At 44.4% G+C, this 13,928-nt stretch overlaps 2 protein-coding genes across 2 annotated transcripts; both read left to right on the top strand.

The window, feature by feature from the left end:
• Nucleotides 1–1,823: 1,823 nt before the first annotated feature.
• Nucleotides 1,824–5,032, top strand: LOC139830259 (uncharacterized). The gene is made up of 2 exons (XM_071818268.1): nucleotides 1,824–2,691; nucleotides 4,284–5,032. Exons 1-2 carry the CDS (start codon nucleotides 1,824–1,826, stop codon nucleotides 5,030–5,032), a joined length of 1,617 nt encoding a protein of 538 aa, XP_071674369.1.
• A 4,527-nt stretch (nucleotides 5,033–9,559) lies between these two features.
• On the top strand, nucleotides 9,560–13,482 carry LOC127296624 (formin-like protein 8). Its single transcript, XM_051326796.2, has 4 exons — nucleotides 9,560–11,140; nucleotides 11,222–11,424; nucleotides 12,084–12,325; nucleotides 12,476–13,482. The coding sequence occupies exons 1-4, from the start codon at nucleotides 9,717–9,719 to the stop codon at nucleotides 13,250–13,252; spliced, it is 2,646 nt and encodes an 881-aa protein (XP_051182756.1). The 5' UTR covers nucleotides 9,560–9,716; the 3' UTR covers nucleotides 13,253–13,482.
• Nucleotides 13,483–13,928: the final 446 nt, after the last annotated feature.

Consider the following 13,928-nt stretch of genomic DNA (forward strand, 5'->3'; position numbering starts at 1 on the left):
TGCAGCAGAAAGAACTACAACCAAGCGCAAGCAGGTCATCATCTTCGACCACGGTGCAATTGCCATCAAATAGTAGGATTTGATGTGCAAAACAATGGATATGATAAGCAAAACGTGACTTGCATGATCATTGTTTTCAATCCTTGAATAACTCCATTCATGTTGCCCCGGTTTATAGGTCCTACGTGTATCACAAGATCATAAATTTGACAAAATTAATACAAGTTATATATTACAAAAAATATCGTTAGAAAATTCACATGTTCTACTTTTTTGTTTGATTAAAGGAAATTATATAGGAATTTTGTAGGATTTTCATCCTTAGGAATTTTTTATATGTGCACTTTTTGATTTGTAGGATTGAATCCATAGGAATATATAGGATTTTTTTCCCTATAAGATTGCATTGCACTATGTTTTGGAGGAAAATTTGCAACCACTCAAGCCTTATGTTACAGTTTCTTTGATTTTCTTGTGAATCAAACGCTAATTGATTTTTTTCCGGTATGTTCCAAATCGTGTAGGATTCAACTAGACGTGACATTCTAATCCTGCAGTTTTCCTATTCATGTGGTATAAGAATCCTACGAATCAAACAAGCCCATTCTTTGATTTGTATGACTCAATCTCATGCGATTATTTTATCTAAATAATCCATCGCACTATAGAAAATCAAGATTCCGTTCAAACTTCTTTATGAGAATTATCTGTCTTTCCTATGACCGAATCAAGTAAACTTCAGTGTATACGAAACATGTAGGAAGGAAATGCGCATGACATTACCATCATGATTTTGCATTTATGATTTTTTTTGAATCCTCAGAATCAAACAAGGCCCATCTAAAAATAAATAAAGAAAATCCTATAAAATTTCCGTGTTGTTGACCGTTGGCGGGAGCGGGACTTCCGGATTATAAAAACAAGCGTAAATAGACGATGCTTGGCGCCGCGCTCCGGGATCGGCCCGCTTTCCACGTGACAGACAGGACCCAAAGCAGATGATGATGCTTGCCGTGAGAAATTATAGAAATCCACATGCAGACCCAGGCCCAGGCCATCACCATTAACGACGAAGCACACACGATCTCTTTGTTTAATCCCGTCCTCCAGCATCCCATGTACAGTACGTGTGATGATTCATTTTTTTTTATTCATGGCGGACACACAGCAGAAGGCACTCATCCCCACCGTAAGACGCTTTCGACTAAAGCTAATAATGATCAGTAAGCGAGCACTACGGAAATACTGTCAAGAGGAAAGCAATGCAGTTAAGCAAAGCATTCGAAGATCCCATGTATCCCCAGCTAGGGAATGAATAATGGACGTCGTACACGACCGACCGGCGTCGAGCATATATATACACGCGAGAGAAAGTGTAGATACGTAAAGAGGAAAAGAAGCAGCACTGATTAAAGCACGAATTTCCGCAGAGCGGTGTTTCAAGGGATGCAAATTAAGCAGGCACCCGATCCGCCCTACTTCGTAGTCAAAATTGGTTAGGCTAATTGTAACTTTTTTAATAAATTAGTCTGGTTTGCAATAGATAATGATTTCACGGGTTTATGCGGGATGTCTCTTGCAACCCTGGTTTCAATCTCATATGCAACGCCACATACAACTCTCTGTTTGGGCGCGGTGTTGGGTTCTTTGTATTGTTTCAGCAAGTGCTAATAAAGTTCAGTCACTTGGAGAAAAGAATGTTAGACATATAATAGACAGGAGTCAAAGATGAGGATACGACAAAAAGCTTGTGCCTAAGGGCATGGGCAGACATCTGCATGAAAAAGAAAATTGGAGGACTAGGCGTTAGGAATTTGCAGGCAATGAACCAAAGTCTTATTCTCTCGGCGGCCTGGAGATTAGCAAAAGAACCTCATAGTCAACTAGCCTTGATACTGAAAGCAAAATACCATCACGACACTTCCATCTGGAGAGCCAAACCAGATAAGCCCAAGTCTGCATTTTGGACTGCTATACTCAAGGTAAAACCTCTTTTAATTTCAGCAGCTTTTTATCAAATCTTTGATGGAAACAGTTCAATCTGGAGCACCCCCTGGTTCTCAGAGTGGGAAACTATTTATGATAATCTTAATATTCAAACTCCGCCTTTTGTATACCCAGCTGTTGTCAAAGATTTATGGTTACCTAACCAAAAGGCTTGGAATGCAGAATTGATTTGTTCTCTTTTTACTCCTAATACTGCCAATGCCATTCTTCAAACTCCGATCATAAATGCAAATGAGCGAGATACTTTAGTATGGAAATTAACTCCTGCCGGCCAGTGTACTCCTAAGAGCGCCTACAAGTTTTGTTTCAATAATCTCTCACTCCCTGTTAACCAGCAGCCCAAAGAAGTATCCCAGCAGATCATCTCTTTGCTCAATCAGGTTTGGCGAACTAATACGATGGTACCTCGAGTCCAAACATTTGCTTGGAGACTCCTTCGTAAGGCGCTAGCCACAGGTAAACGGGCAAGCAGATTATCAAGGCATATTAAACCTGAATGTTCTAGATGTGGTTGTGTAGAAGATGACATGCACCTTTTTTTCCTATGCCCTTTCTCCAAAGCAGCTTGGTATTCTCATCCTTGGTATCTTAGAACTGAAGTCCTAGCTGCTTCTCATAGTAATATTCCTGACATGATTCAAGTTTTATTATCATCTGGGCATCCTGATGGCGTGTATTTCACACGTTCGTTGGGAACCCCAAGAGGAAGGTATGATGCGCACAGCAGCAAGTTTTCCCTCAGAAAGAAACCAAGGTTTATCGAACCAGGAGGAGCCAAGAAGCACGTTGAAGGTTGATGGCGGTGGGATGTAGTGCGGCGCAACACCAGGGATTCCGGCGCCAACGTGGAACCTGCACAACACAACCAAAGTACTTTTCCCCAACGAAACAGTGAGGTTGTCAATCTCACCGGCTTGCTATAACAAAGGATTAACCGTATTGTGTGGAAGATGATTGTTTGCAGAAAACAGTAGAACAAGTATTGCAGTAGATTGTATTTCAGTAAAGAGAATTGGACCGGGGTCCACAGTTCACTAGAGGTGTCTCTCCCATAAGACGAACAGCATGTTGGGTGAACAAATTACAGTTGGGCAATTGACAAATAAAGAGAGCATGACCATGCACATACATATCATGATGAGTATAGTGAGATTTAATTGGGCATTACGACAAAGTACATAGACCGCCATCCAACTGCATCTATGCCTAAAAAGTCCACCTTCAGGTTATCATCCGAACCCCCTCCAGTATTAAGTTGCAAAGCAACAGACAATTGCATTAAGTATGGTGCGTAATGTAATCAACAACTACATCCTTAGACATAGCATCAATGTTTTATCCCTAGTGGCAACAGCACAACACAACCTTAGAACTTTCATCACTTTGTCCCGGTGTCAATGCAGGCATGAACCCACTATCGAGCATAAGTACTCCCTCTTGGAGTTACAAGCATCTACTTGGCCAGAGCATCTACTAGTAATGGAAAGCATGCAAGATCATAAACAACACGTAGATATAACTTTGATAATCAACATAACAAGTATTCTCTATTCATCGGATCCCAACAAACGCAACATATAGAATTACAGATAGATGATCTTGATCATGTTAGGCAGCTCACAAGATCCGATAATGATAGCACAATGGGGAGAAGACAACCATCTAGCTACTGCTATGGACCCATAGTCCAGGGGTAGACTACTCACACATCACACCGGAGGCGACCATGGCGGCGTAGAGTCCTCCGGGAGATGATTCCCCTCTCCGGCAGGGTGCCGGAGGCGATCTCCTGGATCCCCCGAGATGGGATCGGCGTTGGCGGCGTCTCTGGAAGGTTTTCCGTATCGTGGCTCTCGGTACTGGGGGTTTCGTCACGAAGGCTTTAAGTAGGCGGAAGGGTAGGTCAAGAGGCGGCGCGAGGGGCCCAGACCATAGGGCCGCGCAGCCAGGGCAGGGGCCGCGCCGCCCTATGCTCTGGCTGCCTCGTGGCCCCTCTTCGTTTCGTCTTCGGTCTTCTGGAAGCTTCGTGGAAAAATAGGCCCCTGGGCTTTGATTTCGTCCAATTCCGAGAATATTTCCTTACTAGGATTTCTAAAACCAAAAACAGCAGAAACGACAATCGGCACTTCGGCATCTTGTTAATAGGTTAGTTCCAGAAAATGCACGAATATGACATAAAGTGTGCATAAAACATGTAGATAACATCAATAATGTGGCATGGAACATAAGAAATTATCGATACGTCGGAGACGTATCACATCCCCAGGTCAATATAGCAAGCTTATACACTTTCCTCTGGTGTTTGTGGAAGGCAAGAAATGACTGTCTTTTTAACAGGATACATTCTAGCCCTGGCCATATTTTTGCTGTTTCAAATGCTATAATGCAGGGTATGAAGCTTGAAGGACCAAAACCCTCTGCGGGTAAACCGAGCTTACAACAACTCAACTCTTCGGGGCCTGTAATACACACTACTTCCAATCTCGAAGGGGTAACCATTTTTTGTGATGCAGCCTGGAAGTTACAGCAAGACGCCCGAACAGCTCAAGCAGGCATAGGTATATTTATCAAAACAGAGCACATTGGACACTGCAATCAGCTATACATATCGGCCAGGTCCCCTCCGGCGTCTTCACCTTTGCAGGCAGAAGCTTTTGGCCTTTTGCTGGCCACTAAGGTTGCTGAAATACTTCAGTTACAGCAACCACACTTCTATACCGATAGTTCTATCTTGGCGACTGCAGCAGCTGCAACAAATATCGTCACGGCTCCAGGACATTGGACAATCAGGCCACTCATTGCAGCTATTCAAGCAAGCTCTTCCTTCCAATCTAGCAGGATTACTCATCTGCAGAGAAGCTACAATACTAAAGCACATCATCATGCTAGATTAGCAACTAGAATTCAAACGAATGTTGTATCCATCAGGTGTATATGCTCTGAGTTAGGTCAATGTCCAACTCAGGCCATCTTCTCTGCAAATAGCGTGGCTCCCTTCACGCTACTCTCTGTAAAATGTGCTTAAGTAATAAAAATTTCTTTCTGTTCAAAAAAAAAAAAAGTTCAGTCACTTATTTTTAAATGGAGGTTGTATCTGATGTGGCCGCTTGTGGACACATGGCTCGGTTATACTGGTCCTGGACACTGTCATATGTGCAAGTAAATGTACAATAGTACTCCCTCCTTCACAGTTTATTAGGCGCGCGCGTACCCCTAGGTCATCAATTTAACCTATATAATTTAAATTATATAATACAAAAATTATATCATTAGAAAATAGAACATCTGAACTTTCTAATGATATAATTTTTATAACATATAACTAATGCTAACTTGATCAAATTTACAACCTAGGGGTACGCGCGTGTCTTATAAACTGTGAGAGAGGGAGTATTATCTTAACAATGCAATGGGCCCACGTTGAATGATATATTGTAGTGATGAATTAGAGAGAAATGTAAAAATGCTCTTAGCTATAAGAGGTGATCTCTTAGTAAGAAAGATTATACAGTTTATTTCCATCGTACGCGAGGATTTATCATAGTTACTCCCTCCGTTTTAATGAAATAAAACTTATACTTTTTCTCAAAAGTCAAGCCAAGTTAAGCTTAATTAATTTTTTAGAAAAATATCTCAGCAAATACGATATTCTATAGACACCATATGAAATATATTTCATCATGTATCCAATAATATCGATTTTTGTAGTTTAGATAGTAATATTTTTTATAAAAACTTGGATAAACTTTACATGGTTTGTTTTTTCAAAAATAATATAAAACTTATTGTTTGAAACAGAGGTAGTAAATGTTTATATTATATTGATAATCACCCATAATTTTAAAATCATATAAGCATTAATTTTTAGAGATAACTTTTATTTTAAACCCTAAGCAAAAGTTTTAACTTTCCATTGATTAAAAAAAAGAGAGTTGCCCGATTAATTACGAAAAATGAGCGACAACCAAAGATAGATAACATTATTCCATTGCCCTCAATATCCCAACAGTACTACTGAGGTAATTTTAAGAGATAATCTATTGCACTCCTCACTCCCATATTACATTGCGTACTATTTTTGAACAAAGTTTATTTTATAAAGTTTGACCAAAGTATATAAATAAAATTCAACATCTAGAATGCCAACTCAATGTTAATCAAACAATCATGAATTATTTTTGATAAAGGCTGCTTCACTACTTACAGATGTTTAAGCATTACACCTAGTCTCTGCATAACTAAGATGCACATAGTCGTTCAAAATCCAAACTACAAACGCAAAACATAAAAAACTTGATGAACGATAGCAGCATGAAACTATATCGACTCCTAAGGCGGTAGAGGTCCAAAGCTGCCACCCATATTGGGTAATTAACTCCCCTGACGTGCCCTCCAACCGTGTAGACACATCCGTAAAAAGGTCATGGTTCTCCACACTGAAGAGATGACCATGAACGGAGCAAACATGTGCAATGTAGATAACCTGCATAAGAGATGAATTTTTATCACTAAAACCCTTCTCATTTCTACATACCCAAAGCAAGCAAATAATGGCAAGCGCTTCCACCCTAATAAGTATTTTGAATCTATGATCCACCCCATTAAGCCAATTGCCAAATATATTAGCAATACTATGCGGAAGATATAAGGTAGAACCTATTTGGATAATTGAGCATATAGATTTTGCAAACTGACATTGAAAGAACAAGTGTTTTATTGTCTCATCGTGAGGATAAAAGTCATACTATTTTCTTCCCTGTCAATTCCAGTTTGCAAGGTTGTCTTTAGTGAGAATAATACCATGGCGAAGATACCACGCAAAAACCTTCGTCTTCAACGCTATCTTCATCTTCCAAATCATCTTATTATTAACTATCATCTCAATCGGTTGGATCATTGCTCTATACATGGAATCCACAGAGAATTTACCATTCTCATTAAGGTTCCAATGAAATTCGCCCAGCTCTTATGTTAAACGGACAAAATCCAAATGTTGTAGGAATGCATTCCAAGATGCAAGTGGGGGCCCAACAAGGTCTTTTCTGAATGTCACACTCGGAGGGGAGGACCCAACACATTATCAAAGGTATCACATTTGTGTCGCGTAACATTGTACATAATTAGATATTGTTCCTAGACTGTGGTATTTCCTAACTATTTATCCTCCCATAATCTTATCTACCATCCATCCTTAATAGAGAAGAACCATATGGGAAGAAGTACTTCTTCATCATCATAAGGCCAGCCTAGAAGTGTGAATCCCTAGGTTTTCATGACACTCGAAATATCGCACTTGAGTCAACATATTTTCTCTTCTGAATTGTTTGCCACACTCAATCCTCGGTGAGTAGCTTGGCCAACCATTTACCCAGAAGAGCCCTGTTCTTAACCTCGAGGTCATAAACAGCAAGGTCTCCTCGATCTTCACGTCAAACAACACTCCATTTAGTAAGCCAGTATTTCTTCTTCTCACTATCTCCTTGCTAAAAGATTCTTAACCAGAAATAATCCAACCGACGCAAGACTCCTTTGGGTAACTGGAAGAATGATATCATATAAAATACCATATTTGTTAGTAATGATTTAATAAGGACCAATCTTCCACCCAAAGATAGTAATTTTCCTTTCTAGCTACTCATACATTCTTTAAATCTCTCTTTGATGTATTTCCATTTAGCATTTGTAAGCCTCCGAAAATGAATCGGAATGCATAAATAGCAAATTAGAAACTGACTAAGCCCAGGGCCAAAAATCTCGGCATATAGGTTGGCGTCGTCTTGGGCATTGCCGAAATATAATATTTCACTTTTATGGAAATTAATCTTTAGATCTGATAATTGCTCGAAAGCTGATACAATTAATTTCATGTTTCTCACCATAAAAGGGATTGTATCATCAGCGTTTCGAAGACTAGATAGTCCTCCATCAACAAGGTGAGGAACCACCCCTTCAATTTGCTCATCATTCTTGGTGCGCTCAATAATGTGGAAAGCATATCATCCACTATATTAAATACCATGGGTGATAATGGATTCCCTTGCCTTAAAACTTTTTCGTCTGGAAGTATCTACCAACGTCATCATTAACTTTTATGGCTACACTTTCTCTGAAAATAAAGTTATGCATTAAAGCACGCCACATATCAGAAAACCCATTCATTCCGAGTGTCTGCTGAAGAAAAGACCATTTAATTTTATCATAGGCTTTCTGAAAGTCGATCTTTTAGGATGACATCGTTCATCCTTTTACGATGTAACTCGTGGACTGTATCACGCAAGGTAACAACTCCATCTAGGATATATCTTCCTTGCATGAAAGCGGACTAAGTTGGATGAACCACATGATCAACCACTGAATTAAGCTTAATAGTAGCAGCTTTAGTGAATATCTTAAAGCAAACACTAAGAAGGCAGATCGTTCTATATTGTTGAATCATTTCCGCTTCATTAAAATTTGGCAACAAAATGATCTCACAAAAATTAATGGGAAAAAGTTCAAGTTGTCCGATATGGAAAGCACCGAAAAGCTCCAAGAAGTCTGCTTTGATTATCTCCCTGAAATGATAGAACTCTGCAGGAGAACCATCCGAACCTAGCGTTTTATTGTGCTCGATCTGAAAAACCGTATTCTTTACTTCCTCCTCCAAATAAAAGGAAGTAAGAAAATAATTTTCCTCGTGGTGGGGTATGTCATCAATCTAGGTTTGAACCATCCTCAGATTACTGTCCTCAAGATCTTCAACAAACTTTTATAATAATTTTTAATATATAACTTGAGCTGCTCGTGTCATTCAATGGTACCCTCATCCTGTACAGGAAATGAATGAATAATCATGACTTATGCAACATATTTCCAAATTATATGCATTGGTAGTAGTTAAGAAATTTTATAACTTTTATCAAAACTAACAGGCAATGTAATTTGCAAGGGAGGGTGCATAACATGTTTTTGGTCTTCTCTAGATGACATGCAATGTACCGAGTATCTTATCAACCCAACCCGACTAAACCCGGCCTCGAGCACTTGCTGGAATCATATGTCGGCCCTTTAATCAGGGTCAAACACGCTAATTTGCAGCGAGCAACCTTAATGAGCAAGGTCCCACGTGGATATGGACATAATCATATCGATCCTACGAGTACTACTATCACTGCAGTTCGTACAGAAAAGAGAATGCATAGCTTGACGATGTAGATGGAGGTTGTTGGTACGCAAAGTATCGTGTTCCAATTACCTGAGCATGTGTTTTGTGCGGAATATTTTCCTTTGCCTCCGCTTTGTACCAACCTACAAACAACTCTGTATTTTAATCCACTCCAATTTCTGTTAAAAAACACAGCGAGAAATCTCCGACCCGATCAAAGTTCTTGTACAGTCGTATCTGTACACTAATCTTTGTCCATCAAAAGAGGCTATTCACTGACTAGATCCAGCACCGTTTTCGAAAGCGGGATGCCAAAGCAGAGAGCCGAGGAAAAAGAAAAGAGAAGCGGCAGACGGAACGGAAAGCAAGCAGATTCGGAGGTGCCACGTGTGACCCAGACCGTCGATCTCCATCCATGGTGGCAATGGTACATCTCCGAGCCCGAAAATGGCGGCTTCCTCTCTCTCTTCCTGTCTTTCTCTCACTCTAGAAAGCAGAGCCGAAGCTGCACTCTAGCTTTGGCTTTTATCTTCTTCTGCATGCTCTGCTCCGCTCGCCCCGCCAGATGCCTCCCGCCATCGCGCTGCTCCTCGCGCAGCTGGTGCTGTGCAGCTGCGTCTCTCCGGCGGTGTCCGGCGATGTCGTCGGCGCCAGGCGCGTGCTGCACCAGCCGCTCTTCCCCATTGAGTGGACTCCGCCCCCGTCGCCGCCGCCTCCACCAGCTCCAGACTTCACTTCCGACCCCAGTCCTCCCGCAGTGACGCCTGGTGCCCCTCCCGGCGACTTCTTTCCTCCGGCACCGCCCGCAGCTGGTGGAGGTGTCGGTGTCGGTGGCGGTAGCGGTAGCGGTACGACGACCTCCCCCACCACCATCGCCGCCGACGTCTCCAACCCGCCGTCCGCCTCTGCTGCCGGCAGCGGCCCCAAGAAGGCGACCATAGTGGCGGCCGGGGCAGCCGCCGCCGCCGGTGTCGCGCTGCTCGGCTTCGCGTGCGCGTTCCTCATCACCGGCCGCGCCCGCCGCCGATGCGAGTCGCAGAAGCTGCTCGGCCCCGACGGAGGGCCGGCGCACCGCCGCACGGCTCCCGCCGCCACCGACTTCCTCTACGTCGGCACGATGGAGCCCGCCACGCCCGCGCACCAACACCGCGGGCCCACCAGCGCCGACCTCGCCGGGTCACCGTACCGCAAGCTGCGGAACGAGCGCGCGCGGCGCGGCGTGTGCCTCGACGAGGCCACCGACCACCCGAGCCCGGAGCTCCGCCCGCTCCCGCCGCTGCGGCGCGCGCCCACCATGGGCTCCTCCGACGAGGAGGCCGCGTACTACACGCCACGGCAGCGCTCGGGGGGCTCTGGCTCCGGCGGAGCCGGCGGCGTGTGCGGCGAGACGTGGAGCGAGGCGAGCGCGTCCAGCCCGCCCACCACCACCACCGCGTCCCGCCGCAGCCTTCCCAGCATGACCAGCGACTTCTTTCCCCCGGTCACCGCGCTCCCGCCGCCCCCTGCACGATCCCGCCGCACGCGCACACCCCCGCGCACGCGCTTCTCCACTGGCTCCACTCCCGACGTCAAGCAGGTCATCTCGCCATCCCCGCGGCCGCTGCAACCCACCAACCCGCCTCCACGGCCACCACCACCACCTCCTCCTCCTCCACCACCACCAGCGCCGGCAAAGTCTCACACAGCTCCAAAACCCCCTCCTCCACCGCCGCCACCGATGGCGTCAACAAACAGAATTCCCCCAAAGACAGCCGAGCCGACATCGAGGCGCCGGTTGATGAAGCCGCTGCCGCCGGAAGGTCCCCGCATTGCCATGTCGATGCCGATCACGGCGTCGACAACCTCGGATAACAACGGGAGCACGTCGATGCCGGAAGCGGACGACTCCGCCGGCGGTCTGCCGAAGCTGAAGCCGCTGCACTGGGACAAGGTGCGGGCGACCTCCGACCGCGCCATGGTCTGGGACCAGCTCAAGTCAAGCTCATTCCAGTTGAGAACCGGTGCACAATTACTGCGTGATCCCTACTTTTCTCTCCCAACTATGCATCATGTTTCAGCCGTTTCTTTCAGGTTGGACGAGGACATGATCGAGGCGCTCTTCATGAACAACTCGATGCCCGCCGCGCCGCCGAGGGACGCCGGGAGGAAGCCCGGCATGCCGCCGTTCCGGCAGGAGGAGAGGGTGCTCGACCCCAAGAAAGCACAGAACATCGCCATCCTGCTTCGTGCCTTGAATGTCACGCGCGAGGAGGTCTCGGATGCGCTCTTGGATGGTGAGTGATCGTACAATACTGATTGTCCAACTGCTGTGACGAACTTGCTTCCATTGGACAAAATTGTCGGCTCAATTTTCCTGCTAGCAGTAATCCCTGCACATGACCGAGTCAGCTCTCGACTGTTCTTTAGTTAAAAGAATACTCCGTACGCTATTCTGTCAGCAAATCTTCAGTTGGAGGCGTTCTTTAGTTCTTTTCATCTGATTCTGCGATTTTGCTTTCAATGAGATTCGAGTTTGGACCTTGGTGGGCATGCAGTTCAATAGTGATAGGTGCTTTAGAATTAACAGGAAATTTTGATTCTTGATAGTAAGACCTCAACAGAATTTACAGTGACTTGAGATCTTCAAAGGAAGATGGCTCGATCAATCCTTTTCTAGTAGGAAGGCTGTGAACATCCTGATGGAACAAACATCCACCAACTGTTACACTGATCTTTTTTCCCTTCTCTCATTATGGACGATGCCATGGTCGTACCACTTCATGCTCCAAAGTCCAACACTCATAATTTGCTCTGCATCAAACTCCCACCCTGATCTCTACCCTTGCTCACTTTTATGTTTTTCAATGGAGTGTTCTGCTGTTATATGTAGTATGTCATTTTTACACAGCAGTGACCACTGACTATGCATTATCTGCACTCCATTTTTGAACAGGCAATGCCGAATGTTTGGGCAGTGAACTTTTGGAAACGTTGGTCAAGATGGCACCTACTAAAGAGGAGGAAGTCAAACTACGAGATTACAGTGGCGACTTATCGAAGCTGGGAACCGCAGAACGTTTTCTCAAGACTGTACTGGATATACCTTTTGCCTTCAAAAGAGTTGATGCGATGCTGTACCGAGCGAATTTTGAGACAGAGACCAATTACCTAAGGAAATCGTTTGAAACACTAGAGGTATGCGAGATCGTACATTCTTACTGCACAAATTCTTGCCAATTTTGGTACTACAAACTGCACGTCATAGACTTGAATATCAAAGATCATTTTCCTACATTTTCAGCTGTCACACATGCTGTTAGTTGACATTTATCCACTTGTTTTCAGGCTGCTTGTGAAGATCTTAGAGGTAGCAGGCTGTTCCTAAAACTCCTTGAGGCTGTGCTGAGAACTGGAAACCGGATGAATGTCGGCACAAACAGGGGTGAGGCTAAAGCCTTTAAGCTCGACACCCTACTAAAGCTTGCGGACGTCAAGGGAGCAGATGGTAAAACCACGCTGCTGCATTTTGTTGTCCAAGAAATGATTCGATCAGAAGACGCAAAATCTGAAAAGGAAACCGCCAGCTCTAACGAGCACTTCCATAAGCAAGGCCTGAAAGTCGTGTCGGGGCTGAGCAGCGAGCTCGGAAACGTGAAGAAGGCAGCCTCCATGGACTTCGATGTTCTGCACAGCTATGTCAGTAAGCTTGAAACAGGCCTTGAGAAGATCAAGTCCGTGTTGCAGCTCGAAAGGCAATGCACCCAGGGCCAGAGATTCTTCATAGCAATGCAGGGCTTTCTGAAGGAAGCCGAGAAGGAAATCGAGCGAGTGAGAGGCGAGGAGAAGAGGGCTCTGGGGAGAGTGAAAGACATCACCGACTACTTCCACGGCGACGCCTCAAAGGAGGAGGCTCACCCCCTGAGAATATTCATGGTGGTGAGGGACTTCCTGTCGACGCTGGATCATGTCTGTAGGGAGGTTGGCCGGATGCAGCAGGACAGAACCGTCGTCGGGTCCGCAAGGTCGTTCCGTATTTCAGCGACAACCTCACTGCCAGTTCTAAGTCTGTACGGCCAACGACGGGAGAACAAGTCCGACGACGATGATAGTATGTCGTCGTAGGAGTGGGCTATCAAGGATCAGGCTGGATTTTGGAATGCACATAGCACACACGAACTTTGACAGCTTTGGCAGCTGCAGGAAATGTTACTATGATAGTTTCAAGGAAGCACATATTCAGTGTTGGGATGGCCAAGGTTAGGAGAGATCGGGGTCGACGGGGTGTATACGTTAGGATTATTCTGATTTTTTGTGTACAAAAGGAGAACGGTGATAAGATCTTTCTCTTTCTATTGGGTAATTTGCCATGTAGAGGCTTAGAAAATAGGCTCTCTTTACTACTCCCTCCGTTCCCAAATGCAAGACGTTTTGGGCAGTTCAATCTGAAATTCTGAACTGCCAAAACTTCTTATATTAAGGAGCTGAGGTAGTGGTAGTATAGCAGTTTATTGGAAGATTGTTACACTTTTTTTTTCTTATGTAATTAGTATAAACTGGAAATCACTTTTCACGGTAACTAAACTTCTATCTGGCCAAATGATCAGGAACAATTCAAGATTTAACTATTTTTTTACAAAAGAGACTGAGCAATTTTTGTTTTATCTAATCTGTGCAATTTCTTCTGCCAGCAAAATTTCTCTTGTAAGCTTGGAGAAACCTATCATCTTTAGGCCATACCTTGGACTTTATTGGAAGAACATGCTTTATATCACATTATCACTAGAAGAGCACTACTACT

Source organism: Lolium perenne, chromosome 4 (genome assembly GCF_019359855.2).
Source record: "Lolium perenne isolate Kyuss_39 chromosome 4, Kyuss_2.0, whole genome shotgun sequence".
Taxonomy (NCBI): Eukaryota; Viridiplantae; Streptophyta; class Magnoliopsida; order Poales; family Poaceae; genus Lolium; species Lolium perenne.